Source organism: Python bivittatus, unplaced genomic scaffold (assembly GCF_059951505.1).
Source record: "Python bivittatus isolate LINGU-HERP-01145 unplaced genomic scaffold, Pbiv_v1 ctg000690_np1212, whole genome shotgun sequence".
NCBI lineage: Eukaryota > Metazoa > Chordata > Lepidosauria > Squamata > Pythonidae > Python > Python bivittatus.
The window spans coordinates 6,552,309-6,570,816 of NW_028277096.1; the positions used below are offsets into that span (position 1 = coordinate 6,552,309).

Consider the following 18,508-nt stretch of genomic DNA (forward strand, 5'->3'; position numbering starts at 1 on the left):
ACAAAATAGTTCTTCAGCGCTCCTGGCCCACTTTTATTTTGTGCTAGAAATAATAGCAGTAAGCAGAAAAAGAGAAAGCAGCCATGCTGATTGTGAAGGGGGAAGAAAGCTCAAAATCCATTTGAAGCAATGTATTTATTAGCCTCACTGAAGCTTAGAATAAAAAACACAACCTGAGTTTTAAAAACTCTTCATGGTTATTTTCAAAAGCATAGGAAAGCAGAGACAAGGAAGGTAGAATATATGTGGCATGTTAATGTGGAAGTAAACTGCAAACATATAAAATGTCAGAAGATAGAGATGATACTGGCTGCATTCACAACTCACTTAATATGGTTGTGCCATAAACTAAACATGCTACGCCACAAACAATTCAGGTTAACAAAGCTTCCCAAGTTGGGCACTAGGTCTTTAACTGACCTAGTTAAGAGTGTCTTGCATGCACAATCATTGATCTACATATCCAATTCCAAAAGATTACTGAGAATTATGACAATCATAGTCTATTATATTTTTATCCAGCTCTTCCCTGGAGTTTATAACAGTGTATAAAGCTCTCAACTCCTTGCTAGTCACATATAGTTTCATGTTGTAGTTTTACCACAGTAAGCCCTCCAGATGTCAATCTGATTGGAATATGAGATACATAGGATGTTTGCACAAGAAGGTACCGGGTCTGATAGTAAGAACTGTTAAGTCCCAGCATGTGGGATAGACTACAACCTCCCTCCACTAAGGCACAGAGCTACGCAGCTGGGGCTTGTAAGACTGGGCCTGGCTGGTGTCGTGAGACCAACCGCTGTTCCCTGCATCCGATTGGTCGAGGGCTGCAAGGATTCGGAGGGACGTGGTCCGATTGGTTCGGGCGGTTTGGGCGGGAAGGGTGCGGACGCCACGGAGACCATTGCTCCAACTGCTGCTGCGGAAAGCCACGAAGATGAGGCGAGGCGGCGAGGGGGTCTGGTGCTATCTGGACTCACGGCGGTCTAACGGGATCAGTCTGCGAGCAGGAGAAGGCAGCGGGGCAGGAGATGTCGGGGTGAGCCGAAAGAAAAGGTTTCTTGATGTCCTCCGGCCCGTTCCTGCACTGCTCGCGCCACCCTCCCAGCTCACCCGTTCCGATGAAGTCGCGAAGGAAGGGTGGAATGGCACCCGAAGGCTTATGCCGATCGGTTCTGCCTTATCGGGGGTGGGGGCTAAAGTAGTTTTGAAAATAGAACCTAATAGCTCTCGGTGCCGCTTCATGTCAGGCTTCCATACTTATATGCAAAAAAAATCCGGACAATCACTAGGTGGCCTCGAAGAGTTATTTTTTTGCAGCCCAAATCTGGTAGATTTAGTTCAAGCCAGATCATTTTTGGGCAATCCTAGGATTGAAGACAGACCTTTTGATGCTTTGCTGGCCCTTCTTTGTCTGCTCTAAATTATTTTGTCTGCTGTGTTACCTCCCACCACTTATCTATGGGCGTAAAGTTGGTCTCTTAAACTGTGTAGAACACAAGCGTAGTTTGTTCAACAAGCTAGAGCTGGCTACAGTTTTCATATTGTGATCCATAACTAAAGTTTACAAACCACAGTTACTGGACTCTTTGTCTGTTAAGCAAAAACCAAACGAATGACATTAAGGCCAACCAATGTTTCTCCTTCCCTCACCTAAAGGGACCAGGGTGTTTTAGAAAATAAATTCAGGTGAATGTGTTCTATACAAAAAAGTATACATAAACTCTTGTAATCAACTTTTTGGTCATACTTCTTGATAATTTTAAATAAGTAGTTTTATTGTAATTTACTATTTAAGCCAAATGCAACATATACAATACAGCAATGACAGAATTAAAATTTTATATGTTTAGCTCAGTAAATGAATAAGATGAATTACCACAAATTAAAGATTCGATTAATAAGAATTTAACTGAAAGTATGAATGCAGTCTGTTTTCTCAATCAAAAGGGTTATAAACGTCAAACTTGATTCAAGAAGATAGGGTTCATGTAGTAAGAAATACACTAGACTGCATCAGTATCTGCAGTGATTTGATTCTGTGTATTTTTTGTGTCTTCAAAACAGCCTGTGTATTAAGATCTGTGTATTTTATTAAGATCACTTTAATGGAAAGTGTATCTGATAAAGGGCTAACAGTCATGTAAAGCTCTTTGAGGATGGATTTTGATTTTGTAAAAGAGAGATTATGCTCAGCATATTCTTATGTTCATTGTTCCAAGTCTTACCAGCGGTTGGGTCAACGTATGCAGGATATTACTGGTGACAGAGGAGTGTTGAAAGAAATAATCCGAAATGGCTCTGGTGAGACAGTTCCTCCTGATGCATCAGTATTAGGTAAATTAATTGCATTGATTTGTTTGTGGCTTATTAGGGTCTATTGAATATTGGTATTGGGTTGTGTCTATTTTCTCCTTATTTAATTAGGAGCTGGAGAAGGATGATTCTATACACCTTGACTCTGCCATTGCCTTGGTGTTGTAGTTTGAAAGTTACTGCTACCACCACCTGTCTTTCAAGGAGCACCTCATGGCATCCTCCCCCTAACTCCACAGTGTGTGTGTGTGTGTGAGAGAGAGGGGACTCCTGCAACATTGTTGCTTTTTTTGGTAAATTAAAAGGAAAAAATTAGAAAGAAATCATATTGAACCACCTTTTGCCCCTTTAGCATTGAGGTAAGTGGCTATAGGAATCAGCCCCTTTTCCCTCTTCCCTTTGGGAAATAGTCTAACTTGCAAGAGATAACTAAAATCAAAATTTACTTCAGAAAAGAAAAAAAATGTAAAAATCCCTTTTTAACCTTAAGTAATCACTTGCAAACCACTCAGTGGCAAAGGAGATAGAAATAGAGAACTGTTAAAATCACAGATGGCAACTTAAAAGGATCTCCCATAGAAAAAATATAAAGGAAAAATATAAGGCTTTGGGCAAATTGCAAAATGATGCTGGTCTGGCTCTAGAAGCAACTCTGCTGTAAAGGGGTTCCAAGTTGCATAAAACAACAGTTACTGAGCTAGTGTGGAGTAATAAGTACCAAAGACAATAATGCTTAAATAACACAGAAAAGAAATAAAGACTTAGATATTAACATTTTCTGGCAAGACTCTTTACCCAGTTTACTTATCCTAAAGCAATCTTGTACTTGCTTCCCTGAACTTTTCCAGCTTATAGATTCCAGCCTTTAATCAGAGGCTCAGGAAAATGATGTACTTCTCTCTTTTACCTAGCCATAATGCTCAGCTCCTGCCTCCTTTTAAAAAGACAAAAATCCAACAGAAAGAGGTTTATGAGTATTCTCCTTGCCTATGTGATCCTAAGCCATGCCTCAGCTTGAGAGTATTGAAACTCAAATGTAGCTGGCTGTCAGAAAATGTGGGGTGGGCCTTGCCTGTCTATTCGTTACAACTTCATGTAGTAGCTGCATCTTTTTTTGGAATTGCACAGCTGCCCACTACAACTCACTTGATTTCAGGAATTACAGATATGTACCATATAAGCTCCAGAGTATCTTTTTGTCTTCAGATCTGAAAAGCAGCACAGCTCTCTTTACTATGAGTTGGTATAAGTAGAAGGAATTTCCATCTTTAATAGCTTCATTCTGTAAGGCTGAGAATTATTTCCCTCAAAATTTAATTTAATTTATTGGATAAAGGTGCTGCCTGATTCCAGATGACTCTGGGCAGCAACAAAAAAAAGTATTCTATAAATAAATTTTATAAATAAATAACTGGTATTGGTAACCTTAAGCTTTTAAAAAAGAAAACCTGAAGATTAGATTAACTTTTGGTTTCTAAACAATATTTGACAAAGGACTATTAGATTAACTTTTGGTTTCTAAACAATATTTGACAAAGGAGTATCACAGAAGTGTATGAAGTTACATGAAAAGGAAGTAATAAATGCTGTAGAGAACAGTGCAGAGCGATTAATTTGTTAAGTGTGCTTGAGAAGGTATTTGGCAGCATTCTGACTGAAATGGTATGAGAGGTGACAATAAGCAAAAGTTGAGAAGTGAGGTGTGACCTTACAGCATGCAGTCCAGATTTTCAATTGCTCAGCAGGTCATTGAGAAATGTGGGAAGGAAAGTTTATTGAATTAATGTGAGTGTATGATAAAGTTAATACACTTCATTTTGGACTGTTTTGCTTGAATATGGAGTTGAAAGTTGTTTGCTGAACATGATAATAATATATGATGCAAGTAAACCGTACAGTAACAATAAAGGAATGCTTAGTAAATGATTTCGCATTGAGTAGGAAGTAAGGCAAGGATGTATGGTATGCTCTTAGTTGTCTTATTTCATTATTTATCTATAATGAATTTATAGATAAATATATAAGGAATGCTTGTGATAATGGTGTGGTATCAGCTAAGACCAAGAATGATTTACAGCAGATGCTAGATTGCATGATGCAGTGAAGAGTGCGGATATGAACATTAATGGATTGAAGTAATTATGTAATTACTGTAATTATGTTTGACCAGGAAAGTTGAATGAATTATGACCCAAAAACTGTAATAAATATATGAACGTGTGTGCCTTGGTAGAATGTTTAATAAAGGAAGAAAAATGGATGGAGAATTTTTAATATATGCAAATGCTTATAAGAAGGTACTGACTAGTGTACGGTCTATTGTGAGGAATTAATGTGTTGAAGAAAGTAAAAGTGGCACCGTATCTGCCTACTTGCATATATAGAAATAAGAAACATCTGAAGAAGCATAAAACATGTGTCAGAAAACGACAGACACGGGTTCGGTTATCCAGTAGACAGAAGTTTTTATTGGGCACGTTTGCAAAGGTGGGTCCCTCTCGCAGCAATGGAGGAACCCCGAAGCAAGGTCTGACAGGTTTTTATACCCCCTATCTGTCCTCCCCCTCCTGCGAGGGCTTGGCTCACAATCTCACCTTTTTTACTGCCCCGGAGCGCCGCTAATTAACCGCAAAACCGCAGACATTCCACTTTCCGAATCCAATCAGCGCAATACACATTCCAATCCCCACTTGACCCGACAGCCGCCCCCTGCCGTTTCTCTTCACTCTGGAGCGAACGTGCCTCTTGCCTGCAGTCTTTCCTCCCTCCTGCCGCCCCTCTCCACTCTGGTGCGAGTGTGCCTTCTGCCCATCCTCCCTCCTGCCGTCCCCCCAAGGCTGCCCCATGGTGCACAGCGCTCTCCCCTAGCAAACATGGTTCGTTTGAGGCCCTCACTTCTCCCTGCCTTCTCACACATGGGAATGGAATATTTAAGAAATGTGTAGTATGTGTAGTAAAACCTGCAGAGGTGGGGTTAAGAATAAATGGGTGCTGAATGAATGTGAATGAAATACAAAATGGAGTAACAGGTAGATTGAGGTGGTTTGCAACAGTATATGAAGTGTGTATGGATGTGATAGAAACAAGATGGTTTGCAAGAATATAAAAGTATAGAGAGGCACAATGAATGAATGGATTTAGCAATTTTTTCCTTTTCTTTTTTACCTTATGCCTTTAATTTCTCTATCTTGGTGTTTCTTATTCCACTTCTGCACTTTGCATAACACCATTTATTCCAAAAGGGAAAAGTAATGGATAGTGTGTTCCTTGATCAATGAACTTGATACAATGTCAAGCATCAACAAACTTCAAAGAAAACACAACAAAACTATTCCTAAGGAAATTCAGCAAAGTTATTTATGCCGATGAAATGAATGTGTTGATTCTTTCTCAGTGAAATTTATTTTGTCTCCTCTGATTCTGATCTTTCAGTGAAATTTTCAGGATATTTAGAACATATGGACAGACCATTTGACACAAATTGCTTTAGGAAGAACCCCAAACTCATGAAACTTGGTGACGGTAAGTGAAAGATACATGGTTTGGTGGGTATAAACATATTTTGTGTTCTAATCTAATCAGTAAACACTTGCATAGACATCTGGTCTAATGCACTGTAACCTTTTATCGTCAATATGTTCTCCATTGTCACTTCTTGAATTATTTTCTATCACCCCTGAACAAACTAATTGGCTATGTGCTCTTTTGCCATCTCTGTGTTTTCTGCATGATTTTCCTGTCTTCTGCAATCAGTTCAAAATTAGTAATGCAATATGGAAACTTTCCTAGATATTACTCTGTGGGGCATGGAAGTTGGATTACTGACAATGAGAAAAGGAGAGTTGGCAAGATTTCTCTTCAAACCAAATTATGCTTTTGGAACTTTGGGTTGCCCTCCTTTGATTCCTCCCAATTCCACAGTCTTGTTTGAAGTTGAGCTTTTGGACTTTCTGGACTCAGCAGAATCAGACAAGTTCTTTGACCTGCCTCCTGTGAGTTGTTGAATTTATATCTAATAGTCTGAATTAGTACCAATTACATCTCCTGAAATAAGTTAAAGAGTTTTTGAACTGTAAGTTTATATAGCAGTGTTGCTTATGAAACAGTGATTTTTAACAAGGAGTTATTGAGGTTGGAGCTTGCTCTCTGCCATGACTATAGAAAAGGTGAAAGCATTAGATTTAGAGGGCAGCCATTTGAAGGGCCAAAATAATTAAAGATAAGGCAGCTTCTCCTGCATCTGACCTGTGGTAAAAATCAAATGTGTTGGCTTTACATTCAATCTAAGAATGGGTGAATCTTGGCAGTTTTGTTTTCGTGCATACTAAGTGTTTTCTTGTTTGATCTTAAGTTCTTCCCATATAGTTTATGAAGAAAAATGTGGATTTTGACAACACTAAGAAAAATGTGCCAAACAAAATTATCCCCTATTTCTAGCCAAGATACAAAAATGCTGATCAGTCTTTCATACGTAGTGTCAAATCTTGCATTTTTCTTTTCCATTTAGCTATATGGAGGAGGGGACTAGCTTAATGGGAAATAAAAAATCACAGATCAGCCTAGATGCTTGTTAGCTTTGCTGCTGCTGTTGAGCGGTCAAGTTTTCTCTGCGCTTTATGGAATTGCCAAAAATGGGCATTTACAGGTGGTCCTTGGGATACAACCACTTGTTCAGCGACTGTTCAAAGTTACAATGGCACTGAACAAGGGGGACTTGCAACTGGTCCTTGAAGTTGTGGCTGTCACAGCGTCCCTGCAGTCACGCGATCGTGATCCAGGTGCTTGGCAACCAGCTAGCAATTACCATGGCTGCAGCATCCCATGGTCACGTGATCATAATTTGCCAGCTTCCTATAAGCAAAGTCAGTGGGGAGAAGGGGAAGCCACCAGGAGGTGGCAAATTGCTCCCACAAGTTGCTCCTACTCCTGCTTTTTCTCCCAAGGAGCCCCCAGGCGACATGAGGATCTCATACTCTGTAGCTCCTGTACTCTGTAGCACCCACCCACACTTCATAACTCTTGCCCACCGGCCTGCTTGCCTGGAATGCAGTTTCAGTACCTCTTCCCATGTCAAGGTCACATGAAGTTCTCGCTTAACAACCTACACGGTACTCACTTAATGACAGCAACTGGGACTGCCGGGATCATGCTTTACGATCGCATCGCTTAGCAACAAAAATCCCAGTCCCAACTGCCATTGTAACCCAAGGACTACCAGTATGCAAAATTGGAGATTAAAGGAGCAAGAGGTTGGTGACACAGTTGAGATCAGGTTGAAATTATGGAAATGTCTTCATTTACTTACTCGCTCCTTCCTGGTATTATACTGGTATAAGTTAATGGTGGTATACAACTTCTGGGTTTTGAAAACAATATAAATGTGAAGCAACATTTGCTCTTCTGTCTCCTTATCCATCTGCATTAAAGCAAGGAATTAATGTATAGCTAGAATTGTATGGCTAGATTTTAAAGCCCTCTTTGCATTTTTTTCCTTTGCCCTTGTGAGTTGCAACCCATCCCTGTCTAGGAGTGCTATATATTAATGACATAGGCCACAGTCTAAGAATCCAAAAATTTCTTGATAACTCAGGTTTTTTTATCCAGTTGTTTACTTCCAGATTTTCTTGTCCTCTGATCATCAGTGGGGCAGATTGAAGAAAACATCACTTGTGCCCCAAATTCTTTCAACTTCCTACCATAGCTTTGTAGGCACTTGAGGTCTTCTGAAGGTGCACTATAGATCAAACTGTTCCATGCAGCTTTGATGTTAGCTCAGTCACTGGGATCTCTAATTAAAAGAATTGGACTGATAAAGAATTTCCATCTTAGATAGCTGCTAGTAGTGAGGATAGATAATATGGGACAATTCACAAGGTAGATCTATATCTGCAAGCTAAAGCAGAGGAATCTCTCAGTTTTGTTGGGCTGTAAAATATATATTTAATCAAACTTACAGGCTGCCCCATTCACAGTCACAACTCTTTAGTGATTTTTTTTTTTTTTTTTATTAATCTGCGCTCAGTCGTTACCGACTCTGCAGTGACTGCTTGGACGAGTCCTTGCAGTTTTCAAGGCAATTGTTTTTCGGAAGTGGTTTGCCAGAGCCTCCTTCCTAGAGCAGAGCCCAGCTGGCGAGCGCAGGAGGTGGGGTTTCCGTTGCTTCGTGCCCTTTTCGGGCATGCACGGTTTTTCGCGCTTACTGGCAACTGCTCCCAACTCCCGTGCAAGCGCCCCCAGCATTTTTCCTCCCACCGGAGTGAGAGTCCCCATTTATCTACTCACGTGAGTTTTCGACCTGTTGGGTTGACAGGAACTGGGGAGGAAACAGGAGCTCACCCTGCTAACGCAAAGGCTGGACTCGAACCGCCGAAGCGTCAGCCATTTCTGGCCGGCAACTTTCAGCGTCATTAAGCCACTGCGCCACCGCGTCCCCCTCTTTAGTGATTTACAAATTGTAAAAAAATTAAAATAACAATAACTTATAAAAGTATTACCAAGCACTCCCATCAGGGAAAATAACAAAGCCAATTACAACATCATAAAAGATACATTTCAGGGAACAAGATCACAGCCCACTCTATTCCAGAGCCTACTGAAACAATCAATTCTTGTAGGGTTTGTGCCTTATGGGTTTCAGGGGAAATAATATTCCATAGGGCAGGTACACCCATGTAGAACCAAGCCATGCAGCTTCCAATACAGGTAGTCCTTGCTTACTGACCATTCAGCGACCATTCAAAGTTATGACAGCATTGAAAAAATAATTTTATCGCCCATTTACAACCATTTACAACCTTCACAACGTCCCTCAGTCTCGTGATTGCCATTATAGTCAGTACGCATTGTCCTGTGCCTGACCTGTGGTTTGCTCCCCCCGCTCGCAGAACAGAGATTGGAGAGAAAGATTTCAGGAGAGTAACCTGTTTGCTCATCTGCACATCATGAGCAATGCGATTGTGCCAGCAGCGGGAAAGGGTCAGGCGAAGGAGAGATTGCCTACAGAAATCACTTGAAAGAGATTTCAAAAAAATAAGCTGTTTGTGTAGCGTACCTGCAGCTCCCAGTCCAGGGCTGTGGTGGTGGTCTCATTGCTTTCGATGTGTACAAGACAGTAAGCAGGCACTTGAGCATTCCAAAGGGCAGGGGAGCAAACAAAAGCCAAAGGTGTGAAACTGAGTAGTCTTGTCTCTTTCAAGCTGGAAAGCACAGTTGCAGTCACGTGATTTCCCACTTAGCGACCACTTCACTTAGTGGAGTTACCAGTCCCAATTAGGGTTATTAAGCAAGGACTACCTGGTATCTAGTTGTGGTGTAACTCTGAAACCCCAGAAAGAAGTAAGATATGATTTTTCTGACTTCTGTAAGGACAAGACTTCCTAACTTCTGGGGCATTAGAAAAATAAAACCAAATTCCCATGTGATTCCAATGTTTCCTCATTACATTTGTTCTAAGGTGAATGTTACTAATTAAGCTGCCTTTTGATATCCTGTTTGCACCTATAATCTTACTTACACATTTTCTATGTTCCCCTTATTGTACTATGCTGTAGCTTCTCGTGTTCTTTTTCTTCTCTTAAAATAGTTGCACTTTCCAGCCTCATGACAGATGTCAATCATGATTAAATTTATACTATGCCTTATATAAGCATAGAACAATAAAATAAAATAGGAAAAAAGGCAGCAAAATTAATGCAAGCCAAATCAGTAAAATCAGTTAGCAGTGATACCTTAGCAAAAGAGAGCAAAGGAGATTTTTTTTATCCTGCCTTTCTTATTTTTATAAATAGCTCAAGGTGGCGAACATACCTAATACTCCTTCCTTGTCCTATTTTCCCCACAACAACAACCCTGTGAGGTGAGTTGGGCTAAGAGAGAGTGACTGGCCCAAAGTCACCCAGCTGGCTTTCATGCCTACTTTTGTCACTTTCCTAAATGCTGGAAGAGTGTGGGCCAAACATACCTTGCTTGGTAGAGAGCATACCATAGCCTGGACAAGACCCTCTCCTATGTCCAGAATATCACTGAGCTTCTGGTAATGGGGGATATTCAAAAGGGCCTCTAAACAACTGGGCAGGTTTGTAGTAGGGGAGACAGTCCCTCAAAGCTGTTTAGGGCTTTCAAGATTTAATTAGTGTAGGTTTCCAGTGTAACAGTTCTACCTTAAACTTATCTGATAACCATTGGGACTAATCTCTCTGACTAGACTGTTGCTTCTCTGCTTAGGAACAACAGGATGGATTTCCACTGCAGAAAATATTAAAGGTAGCAGAAACAGAACGTGAGTTAGGCAATTACCTCTTCCGTCAGAAGCACTTCATGGATGCCAGGGACAGGTACAAGCGAGTAAGTAAAATTCAGGGACTAGGGGAGTGAATCCAGCACAACAATCCTGGGTTCCTACTCACACCTAAATTTATGGTTTGCCAGCATTTTCGAAAACAGAATGAGCTCTAGAAACTGCTGTTTTCTGGAAATTATTATAAAAAATAAGTTCTCAGACTTTATGTGTTATCTTGCAATTACTATGGTTCTGTCATAGTCTTTTAGAAGTACAAAGCTATGTGAAAAACCCATATACTGATTGGTTAGAGCTTCATTAAATGATGGTGACATTGACCAGAATCTAGAGTGGTTGGTTTTGATTTGATCATTTGTGAATGTTCTAAAGTGTTTTTCCCAAGTTAATAAGATTGGGGGACAGCTACATAGAAGAAATGAAGATGTGATCGTTTAAAAGTGCCTGTGTGGTATAGGGTTAAGGGGGTTCCAGAGACCCAGGCTCAAGTCCTAGTGTAGAAGCTCACTGGGTGACTAAGCCATTCATTCTTTCTCAGCCCAACCTACCTGAGGTTGGTTGTGAGAAAAAATAATGGGACCCCGTTGAGCTCCTGAATAGAAGGCAGGATAAAATTCTAATAAATACATAAATGTTTATTTGAATTGTCTCCCAAGTCAGCAACCAACACATACGACAGTCAGTGCATCTGTCTATTGCTATTTCCAGCAATTCTCTCTCACAAATCTTTTTGCTGAGCTGCCATTACTTTGTATAAGCTTATAATTAAATGTCTTATTTCTACTCACCAGGCTTCTTCAGTACTCAATCGTGTATGTGCCAAGGAAGCTGAAAAAGGCAAAGTTGATGCTGCCAAGCTTCTGGTCTTCCTGAACTTGTCATTTGTTTGCTTGAAGTTGGAACGTCCAGGTCGAGCCCTTACCTATGGTGAAAAAGCCTTAGAGTTAGATAAGAAGAATGCTAAAGCCCTCTTCAGATGTGGTCAGGTAAGGAGAGGGGGGTTTTCCCTTCATTTCATGATATCTGGCAGAAGCCTGAGGGAGGTTTTTTTTTTCCCTTTAGTGTCAAAGACTAGCTTTGCTTCCCGCTAAGAAATTGCCAGAGCTAGTTTGAGTAATGGAAACCATGAGCTAAGCCTAATAATTTATTACTTAGTGTGTGTTAAAATGTTTCAGCTGCTTCCGTCATTTTCTTACAGTAATTTCTTGGTGTTTTATACTGTAAAGTGACTGTAAGCTCCGCTGAAAATGGCACGACAATCCTTGTTTCAGCTCTAAAAGTGAAAAAAGGGTGTGAAAAGTTTCCCAGGTTTATTCACCCTTAGATTCTTAAGCCATGTCTATGAGTGCCATTAATATACTGAAAAGGTGAGATTTAAATAATTTATAACAGTAATTATGAAGAATCTGCTTTACTCTTTATAGACTGCTGACATGATGTCTCATTATTTCTGCTTTGCTTCTCTTGTACAGGAATCGTTTGGAAATTATGTTAATATTTTTGCTTTCCTATCTATTTCTAATCTAGTTACATCTGCTGACAGAGGAAGCCAAACTAAAGTGGTCAGGCAACAATCTAAATTACATGTCATTGTACTAATCCACAATTTATTAAAACAATTTTTTTCTTAAATCACAATTTTTTTTTTTAGATTTTTTATCCTGCCTTTATTATTTTTATAAATAACTCAAGGCAGTGAACATATCTAGTACTCCTTCCTCCTCCTGTTTTCCCCACAACAACAACCCTGTGAGGTGAGTTGGGCTGAGAAAGAGTGACTGGCCCAAAGTCACCCATTGGGCTTTCATTCCTAAAGCAGGACTAGAACTCACAGTCTCCTGCTTTCTAGCCTGATGCCTTCACTACTAGACCAAACTGGCTTTATTGGTGGGAATGCACAACAAGCTAAACCATGAGCCATGGTTTATAAATCACAGTGGGTAGATCTGCACAATATTAAACCCAAGACCATGGATGCCAATATGTCTGCAAATATTTTCCTAAATACTAATAGTCCCTCTTCCTCATTCTACTTATTTAAAAATAATAATTTTAAACAACATTAAGTAGGAGCTAGCATTCTACATGAGAAAGTATCAAGTCACCAGAATCATGTTTATTTCTGAGAATGCCCTCGGATTCCACATGTTGCATAGATATTCTTAAAAAATAAAAATATTGAGTGACTGCAGTGCTTTGCTTGTAAATGTACCCAATTTAACATAGATAAGCAATGGTTGACCAGGAGTTTCCTAGGCTAGAGGGGGTGGGAGGAAATAATCTTACCAACTTGACTTTTGACAGATTAGTGTATTATGTCTAGCTATGTACTTTAGCTATTTTGTGATAATAAGTTTCCTCTCTCTCCACTGCATAGCTGTTGTTCTTTATGTGTCTGTGACATGTTCTCAAAACCTGATGTGCATAATAGCCCTAAAATGATGGGCTTTCTGATTTAGCACATTGTATGAACACTGTCATTGTGTGCAAGACTTCTTGCTTACAACCAATAAGGCAGAACTGCAAATTACTCCAGCTTGTGTGAACCTAGCTAAAAAAAAAGATATCCTTTACCTTTTTTACTCTTCAAGAGAAGTGACCAAACTGCAATTGCAGCTATCTGTATTCTGTATTCTTAATTTCCAGGCATGCCTCTACCTGGCAGAGTACGAGAGAGCCCGAGATTTTCTGGTCAAAGCTCAGAAACAGCAGCCCTTCAACCAAGATATTAACAATGAATTGAAAAAGCTGGCCAGGTGATGGAGCACCTGCTAATTTTGTAATGAATTAGCTGAATTGGATATTCATGCACTTACCATTTAGATTCGTGGTAATGGTCCAAATTTATTCCTTGCAGCTGTTCAAGCCTCATTATTCTTCTAATGTTTAAACTGTATCAGACTAAGCGAGCATACCAAATGGGCAGAAATAGCATTAGTCTGCTACAAAATGGGCTAAATCTCTTGAGATGGTGAACCACTGAAACATTGATAAAATGCCAGTATAAAATGTGTTTCAGTTGTCCAGAGCTTGGAAGCACTGCTTTTAGGATATGGGAAAGGTTCCCCACCCCTCACAAAGCTCCTTGGTGGTTTGTTACAGAAGTTCAGTAGGCCTTCATGATTCCCTCTCTGTTCTTTGCTAAGCCCAGGTTCACTTGTGTTTTCTGGATAACATACAGCTGGAAAAATGTATTTAGGCAGACTAAAATGCCTTTTCCCCTTATGTCAGACAGGATACGTTAATGCTGACTATTTTTCTAGCCTTTCAGCAGAAGGCTAGGAGGGGAGTTTGTTTATATTTCAAAATTAGTCACCACCCATCTCAGAGTGTGACTCTGGGCAGTTTATGGTAAAAATAAGAATAAAAACCAATTAAAATATGATAAAAACAGTATTCATAAAGAAATAATATATTCCCAAGATTCTTAAAGCTAAAGGTTCTTGCAAACCTATTCACAGGAGAACAGGCATGGTTCTGGTTGGCTTTTCCACAACTGACTCTTAGCAAATATTTTGCTTCTGCTTTACAAATTTCTGGAATTTCATGCTTAAAGGATAGTTTGTCAATTGATCATTTTATTGGTCACTGAAAATATATTAACATGAAAATTTAAATGATGTGCATCATATTCAGCTGTTAAATTTTTAAAATTAGTTTTAACTGATATGATCATTTATATTATCTTTATTACTTATAGCAGGTAGTAAATTTCATTAAATGATGTCAATATATTCAGCTGTTAGACCTCTGTTGTGGCTCCTGATGAATATTGCACTAAAGAAAGTCTGACTTTTCTTTAATGAGCCTTAAACTAAGAGCAAAAGCTGGCAAGATGCAGTTCTTGGTGTTATCAGCCATGCTCACGCAGTTCTCTAATTCCAGAGGAAACAGTTGCGTGCTCAGACTCTGTTTCAAAATGTGTGCTTTTTTAAAACAAACTGGTGGCATTCATGTGCTGAAACAATTTGCTCTAACTTGCAGCTGTTACAGAGATTACATGGTGAAAGAGAAGGAGATGTGCTGTAAGATGTTTGCCCCACTTAATTCTCATTCATCAAGAGCAGACTTGGAAGGTAATAGGATTGCTTGGGGAGCTGGAGGTGTTGGCTCTTATGTGATTCTGGATTGCATTTTGAAGATCAACTTTCTCTTACGCACGCACGCACACACTACACCTATTTATGCCTGACAATCGCTCAGGAATTTGAGCAGAAAAGATGAAGTTGTACTGTGCTGCCCCAGAAATCCAAAGCATCTTCCAATGGGAATGCAAAGATCAGACAGTGCGTTGCTCCTTGACAAGAGCATGCCATTCATTCATTCCACAGTTACTCAGCTATTAGACTTAAATGTTGCTCTGCTATCAAAGCCGTAACCCACCCCTACCCCATTTTGTTTAAATGGCTGAAATGTTAATCACCCTGCATAAGTGGGTAATAGTGTTTTCATTTTGTATACTTTCTTCAAATATCTTGGATAATTGGCAACTGCCCATTCTTACTGGGTAGTAATATTAGTCATGGCCATTTCCATAGTTTACTATAGCCAAATCCCAGTATAGACTCATCTAGTGGATTTCTTGGAACAGAGGTAGCCCAGGTTTGCTATACCTGACTACTAAGCCTGTAGACTAGGTTAGGCATACTGGTCAGTCATTGACCTTAGTTTGAAATTGTTGGTTATTGTTTTTTAATTGTTCATGACAGTTTAAGGAATAGTTCTAACATCTAAATTCTCTACCTGGAATTTGCTAGTGGAAGTAGTTCCAGGGAGAAGGCAAGGTAGTGCTAAATCTTTTTTAATTAGAGGTTTGATGTCAAAGTAAAAATAATGGGTGTTTTGGGTTGAGCTTGACTCTTGGTGATTTTGTGGATACATTCATGTAATTATCTTGGCAATAATACAGACATGTTTTTTCATTGGCTGCTTTCAGTATTTTTTTTTTTTACTTCCAAGTCTAATTTAGGATTGTTAATGAAACCTTACAATAAAGATAGAGCTAGTACTGGTTGTGCTTCAAGGCTAACATCAATCTGCAAGTCTAAAAGTACCCCTCCTGTCCCTCACTTTTACTCTCTCAAAAACTAGGGAGGGTCCTTTCTGAGATGCTTTCACCACCTCTCCTCCTTTGGATTTAAATTTCGTTTATCAGACCGTTGTCTAGGCTGCGGCTCTTCCTCCTGTCTCCCAAGATCATTCTCACATACGGTTACATCTTCAATCAATCAAGCGTTAAACATCTTTATTCCAATATTTGTGATTGTAAAATGGTGGGATTTGATTTGATTCTTAAATTTATGTTGACATAAATTTACACAATTAGGAGAGAGCTTAATTGTGCCTGTTAGCTCTGAGTAGGAAATATGGTTGCTAATGTACTTAGGTTAGTTATTCCTAACATTGAGTTTGAAAGCAAAATATAGGTTTTGGTGAGATATCCTGGTAGCAACATCCTGTTTTAGTACTAAGGGTACTAACAGACTAAGGGTAAATTGAAGAACTGGGTCTCAAGGGCAAAACAGTATTTGAAGGAAGGTTGCAACCCTGTAGTCCTTTAAGTTTAAAAAACAGTTTATTTTGGGAACTTGGAATGAAGACCACTTACTCTGTAGGAGGAAACCTAGCCTACTTTCCTGCCCACTCTTCCCTCTCATGGAATTTAAGGGACACATTTGCCTAATAAGTAAGAATTGAAAATGGAGCATGAAGGTTGAGAATTGCAAATGTGAAGATTAAACGCAAGCAAAGGAATGTGTTCATATCCATATCCAAGCCCCATTTATGGTACTTACCAGGTGATATGAGTTATATTTTGTGTTTGTAACTTTGGCTGTGAAAGGTATGTCTTCTGACTGAGTGTACATGATTATCCTATTAAAGTGCAGGGGAAAGGAGAGGCCAGCCAAAAAGTCTTCTGAACCTTCCATCCTCCCCATTATGTTACCCCTGATGTTTGCCACCTGAATGAATGCAGGAAAGTGTGCAAAGCTAAGAGTGCTAATTGCATTCCTGCTCACTCTCCTGGGTACCATGGGAGAGAAATCTGGACTGACAGTTGTGCCTATAGAGGTGGAGTATGGACAGTCATTGCTGTCTGCTTGCTCTCCTCTTTTTCTTATGATGAAATATGGGATTGGCCATAAAAGGCACAGCTATCACTTCATCTCAGTTGTTACCTGAGTTCTATCTTTAGGTCTGCTCAGGGAAGTGTTTTTCTTGCTGTGTTGCTTAGAGAGTGAGCAAACAACAGAAGTTGAAACTATGCTTGCAGAAGTAATTGCAATCTTCACATTCTGCCTTGATGCGTTTCTTTTTGCAGCAAGGATTGGGGCCCTGAACATTGATACTCATCTTACCTCTCCCTCTAAAATATTCTGCTGACCTATGTATCCTGCATCCATTGTGCATTAATGGGTGAGATTACAAGTAGGGGGAGATGCAGGAGGAAGAAAAAGAATAGTGATTTGTTTGCTCAACCTCCCTGGGAGTTGCAGAAGATGACTGCAGTGAACATGTCTGCATATTCCTTTGTGATTTTAGTGGATGGAGTGGAAAGGTTGGCTTGTTGGCTCTATTTGCCACCATTACACATCTGGGAGGAAGGGGAGTGATTTCCTTTAGTGACCAATTTTATCTGTGCGGTACTAGCAAGACTGAAGAAAATGACAAAGGCAGTTGTGGGCTGGGGGATCAGTAAGAGAGCAGAGGTAGGAGTAACCTTCCATGTAACTTGCATACTCGCTTCTTGACTGTTCTGATCTTGCACCCTTTCCCTGCTTCTAGATTATGCAGAAGGGAAAGAAGAGAGAAGGGTAACCATACTGTTCATTGTTTGGTTGTCTCCCCTCATCCAGTTCCTTGCCTTTCCTTCAGAATAGAAGTATTACATATAATTAGATCTTCAATGCACTGATTTAAGGACACGGTCTCATGGTAATGCACTAATTTACAAAATTGTTCTATAATCATAAAATATTGTTTCTATAATTTGATGGCAAAAATACACAGTGATTAAGTCATTGTATTATTGGTGATTTCAGAATCTGGCTGTGCAGAAGAAAGGAACTGAACTTAAAACAGAAGGAAAACCATTTCATGATCCCTATGATGGGCATCTTTTTTTGGAAGTATATATGGAAGGGCTATACTTCATTTGAAGTATTCAGAATGGTGTGAATTGTATAGTTTTATATACAAAGAAGCACTGTATTTGCTGAGGCTTACATTTATTAGTGACATTTGGAAGCTTCTGTTGAAAAGAAGATTCCTTGTTGTGAAGAAAACTCTGTCTCCATTTAAACATATTGATAACTGATTACTTCGAGAGAAACTTGTTTTTCCTGTTCATTTCCTGCCCTCTCTAGGATTAGGGTTTCTTAGGAGGATGTAAGTTTGAAACCATTATGTTTTATGATTGTTTGAGAATGTTCTTAAAGAGCAATATTCATGATTTAGAAAAATAAATGTCTTGAGAAAAATGTCAGCATGTTTGGTGTCTATTTTTTACCCTAAATCTTTTGATGCACAGCACAGAAATGCAAAGACTCTCTATTTTTGCCTTAGGAAAACAATTTAGGGGTTCCTGTCTAGGGCATGTGTCAACAGGTGATCATTAAAAGTTGCTGTTTTATGCAGTGGGGGTGGGGATACTGTTTATTTCTTGTTTTTGTGAAGCTGCCTGGAGTGGGGCAGCCTAGAAATTTAATACATAAATAAAACTTAATATTATAGAACCGCAGATTCTTCTAGATATTCAAGCTTGGTGACTGTCATGATCTCTTACATTAATGCTGTTGCTACAGTACTAGTATTCCATTGGGTTGCACTGGCAAAAATGCAGTCATTTTTAAAATGTGTTTAAAAAGAACTGTGGATGGGCACTGATGGTATAGA

General features: G+C 39.5%; 1 protein-coding gene across 1 annotated transcript; it reads left to right on the forward strand.

Moving 5' to 3' along the window:
- Positions 1 to 937: 937 nt before the first annotated feature.
- On the forward strand, positions 938 to 18,082 carry FKBP6 (FKBP prolyl isomerase family member 6 (inactive)). Its single transcript, XM_088152323.1, has 9 exons — positions 938 to 1,039; positions 2,223 to 2,337; positions 5,749 to 5,838; positions 6,106 to 6,308; positions 10,540 to 10,659; positions 11,404 to 11,598; positions 13,259 to 13,368; positions 14,597 to 14,688; positions 17,656 to 18,082. The coding sequence occupies exons 1-9, from the start codon at positions 938 to 940 to the stop codon at positions 17,682 to 17,684; spliced, it is 1,056 nt and encodes a 351-aa protein (XP_088008449.1). The 3' UTR covers positions 17,685 to 18,082.
- Positions 18,083 to 18,508: the final 426 nt, after the last annotated feature.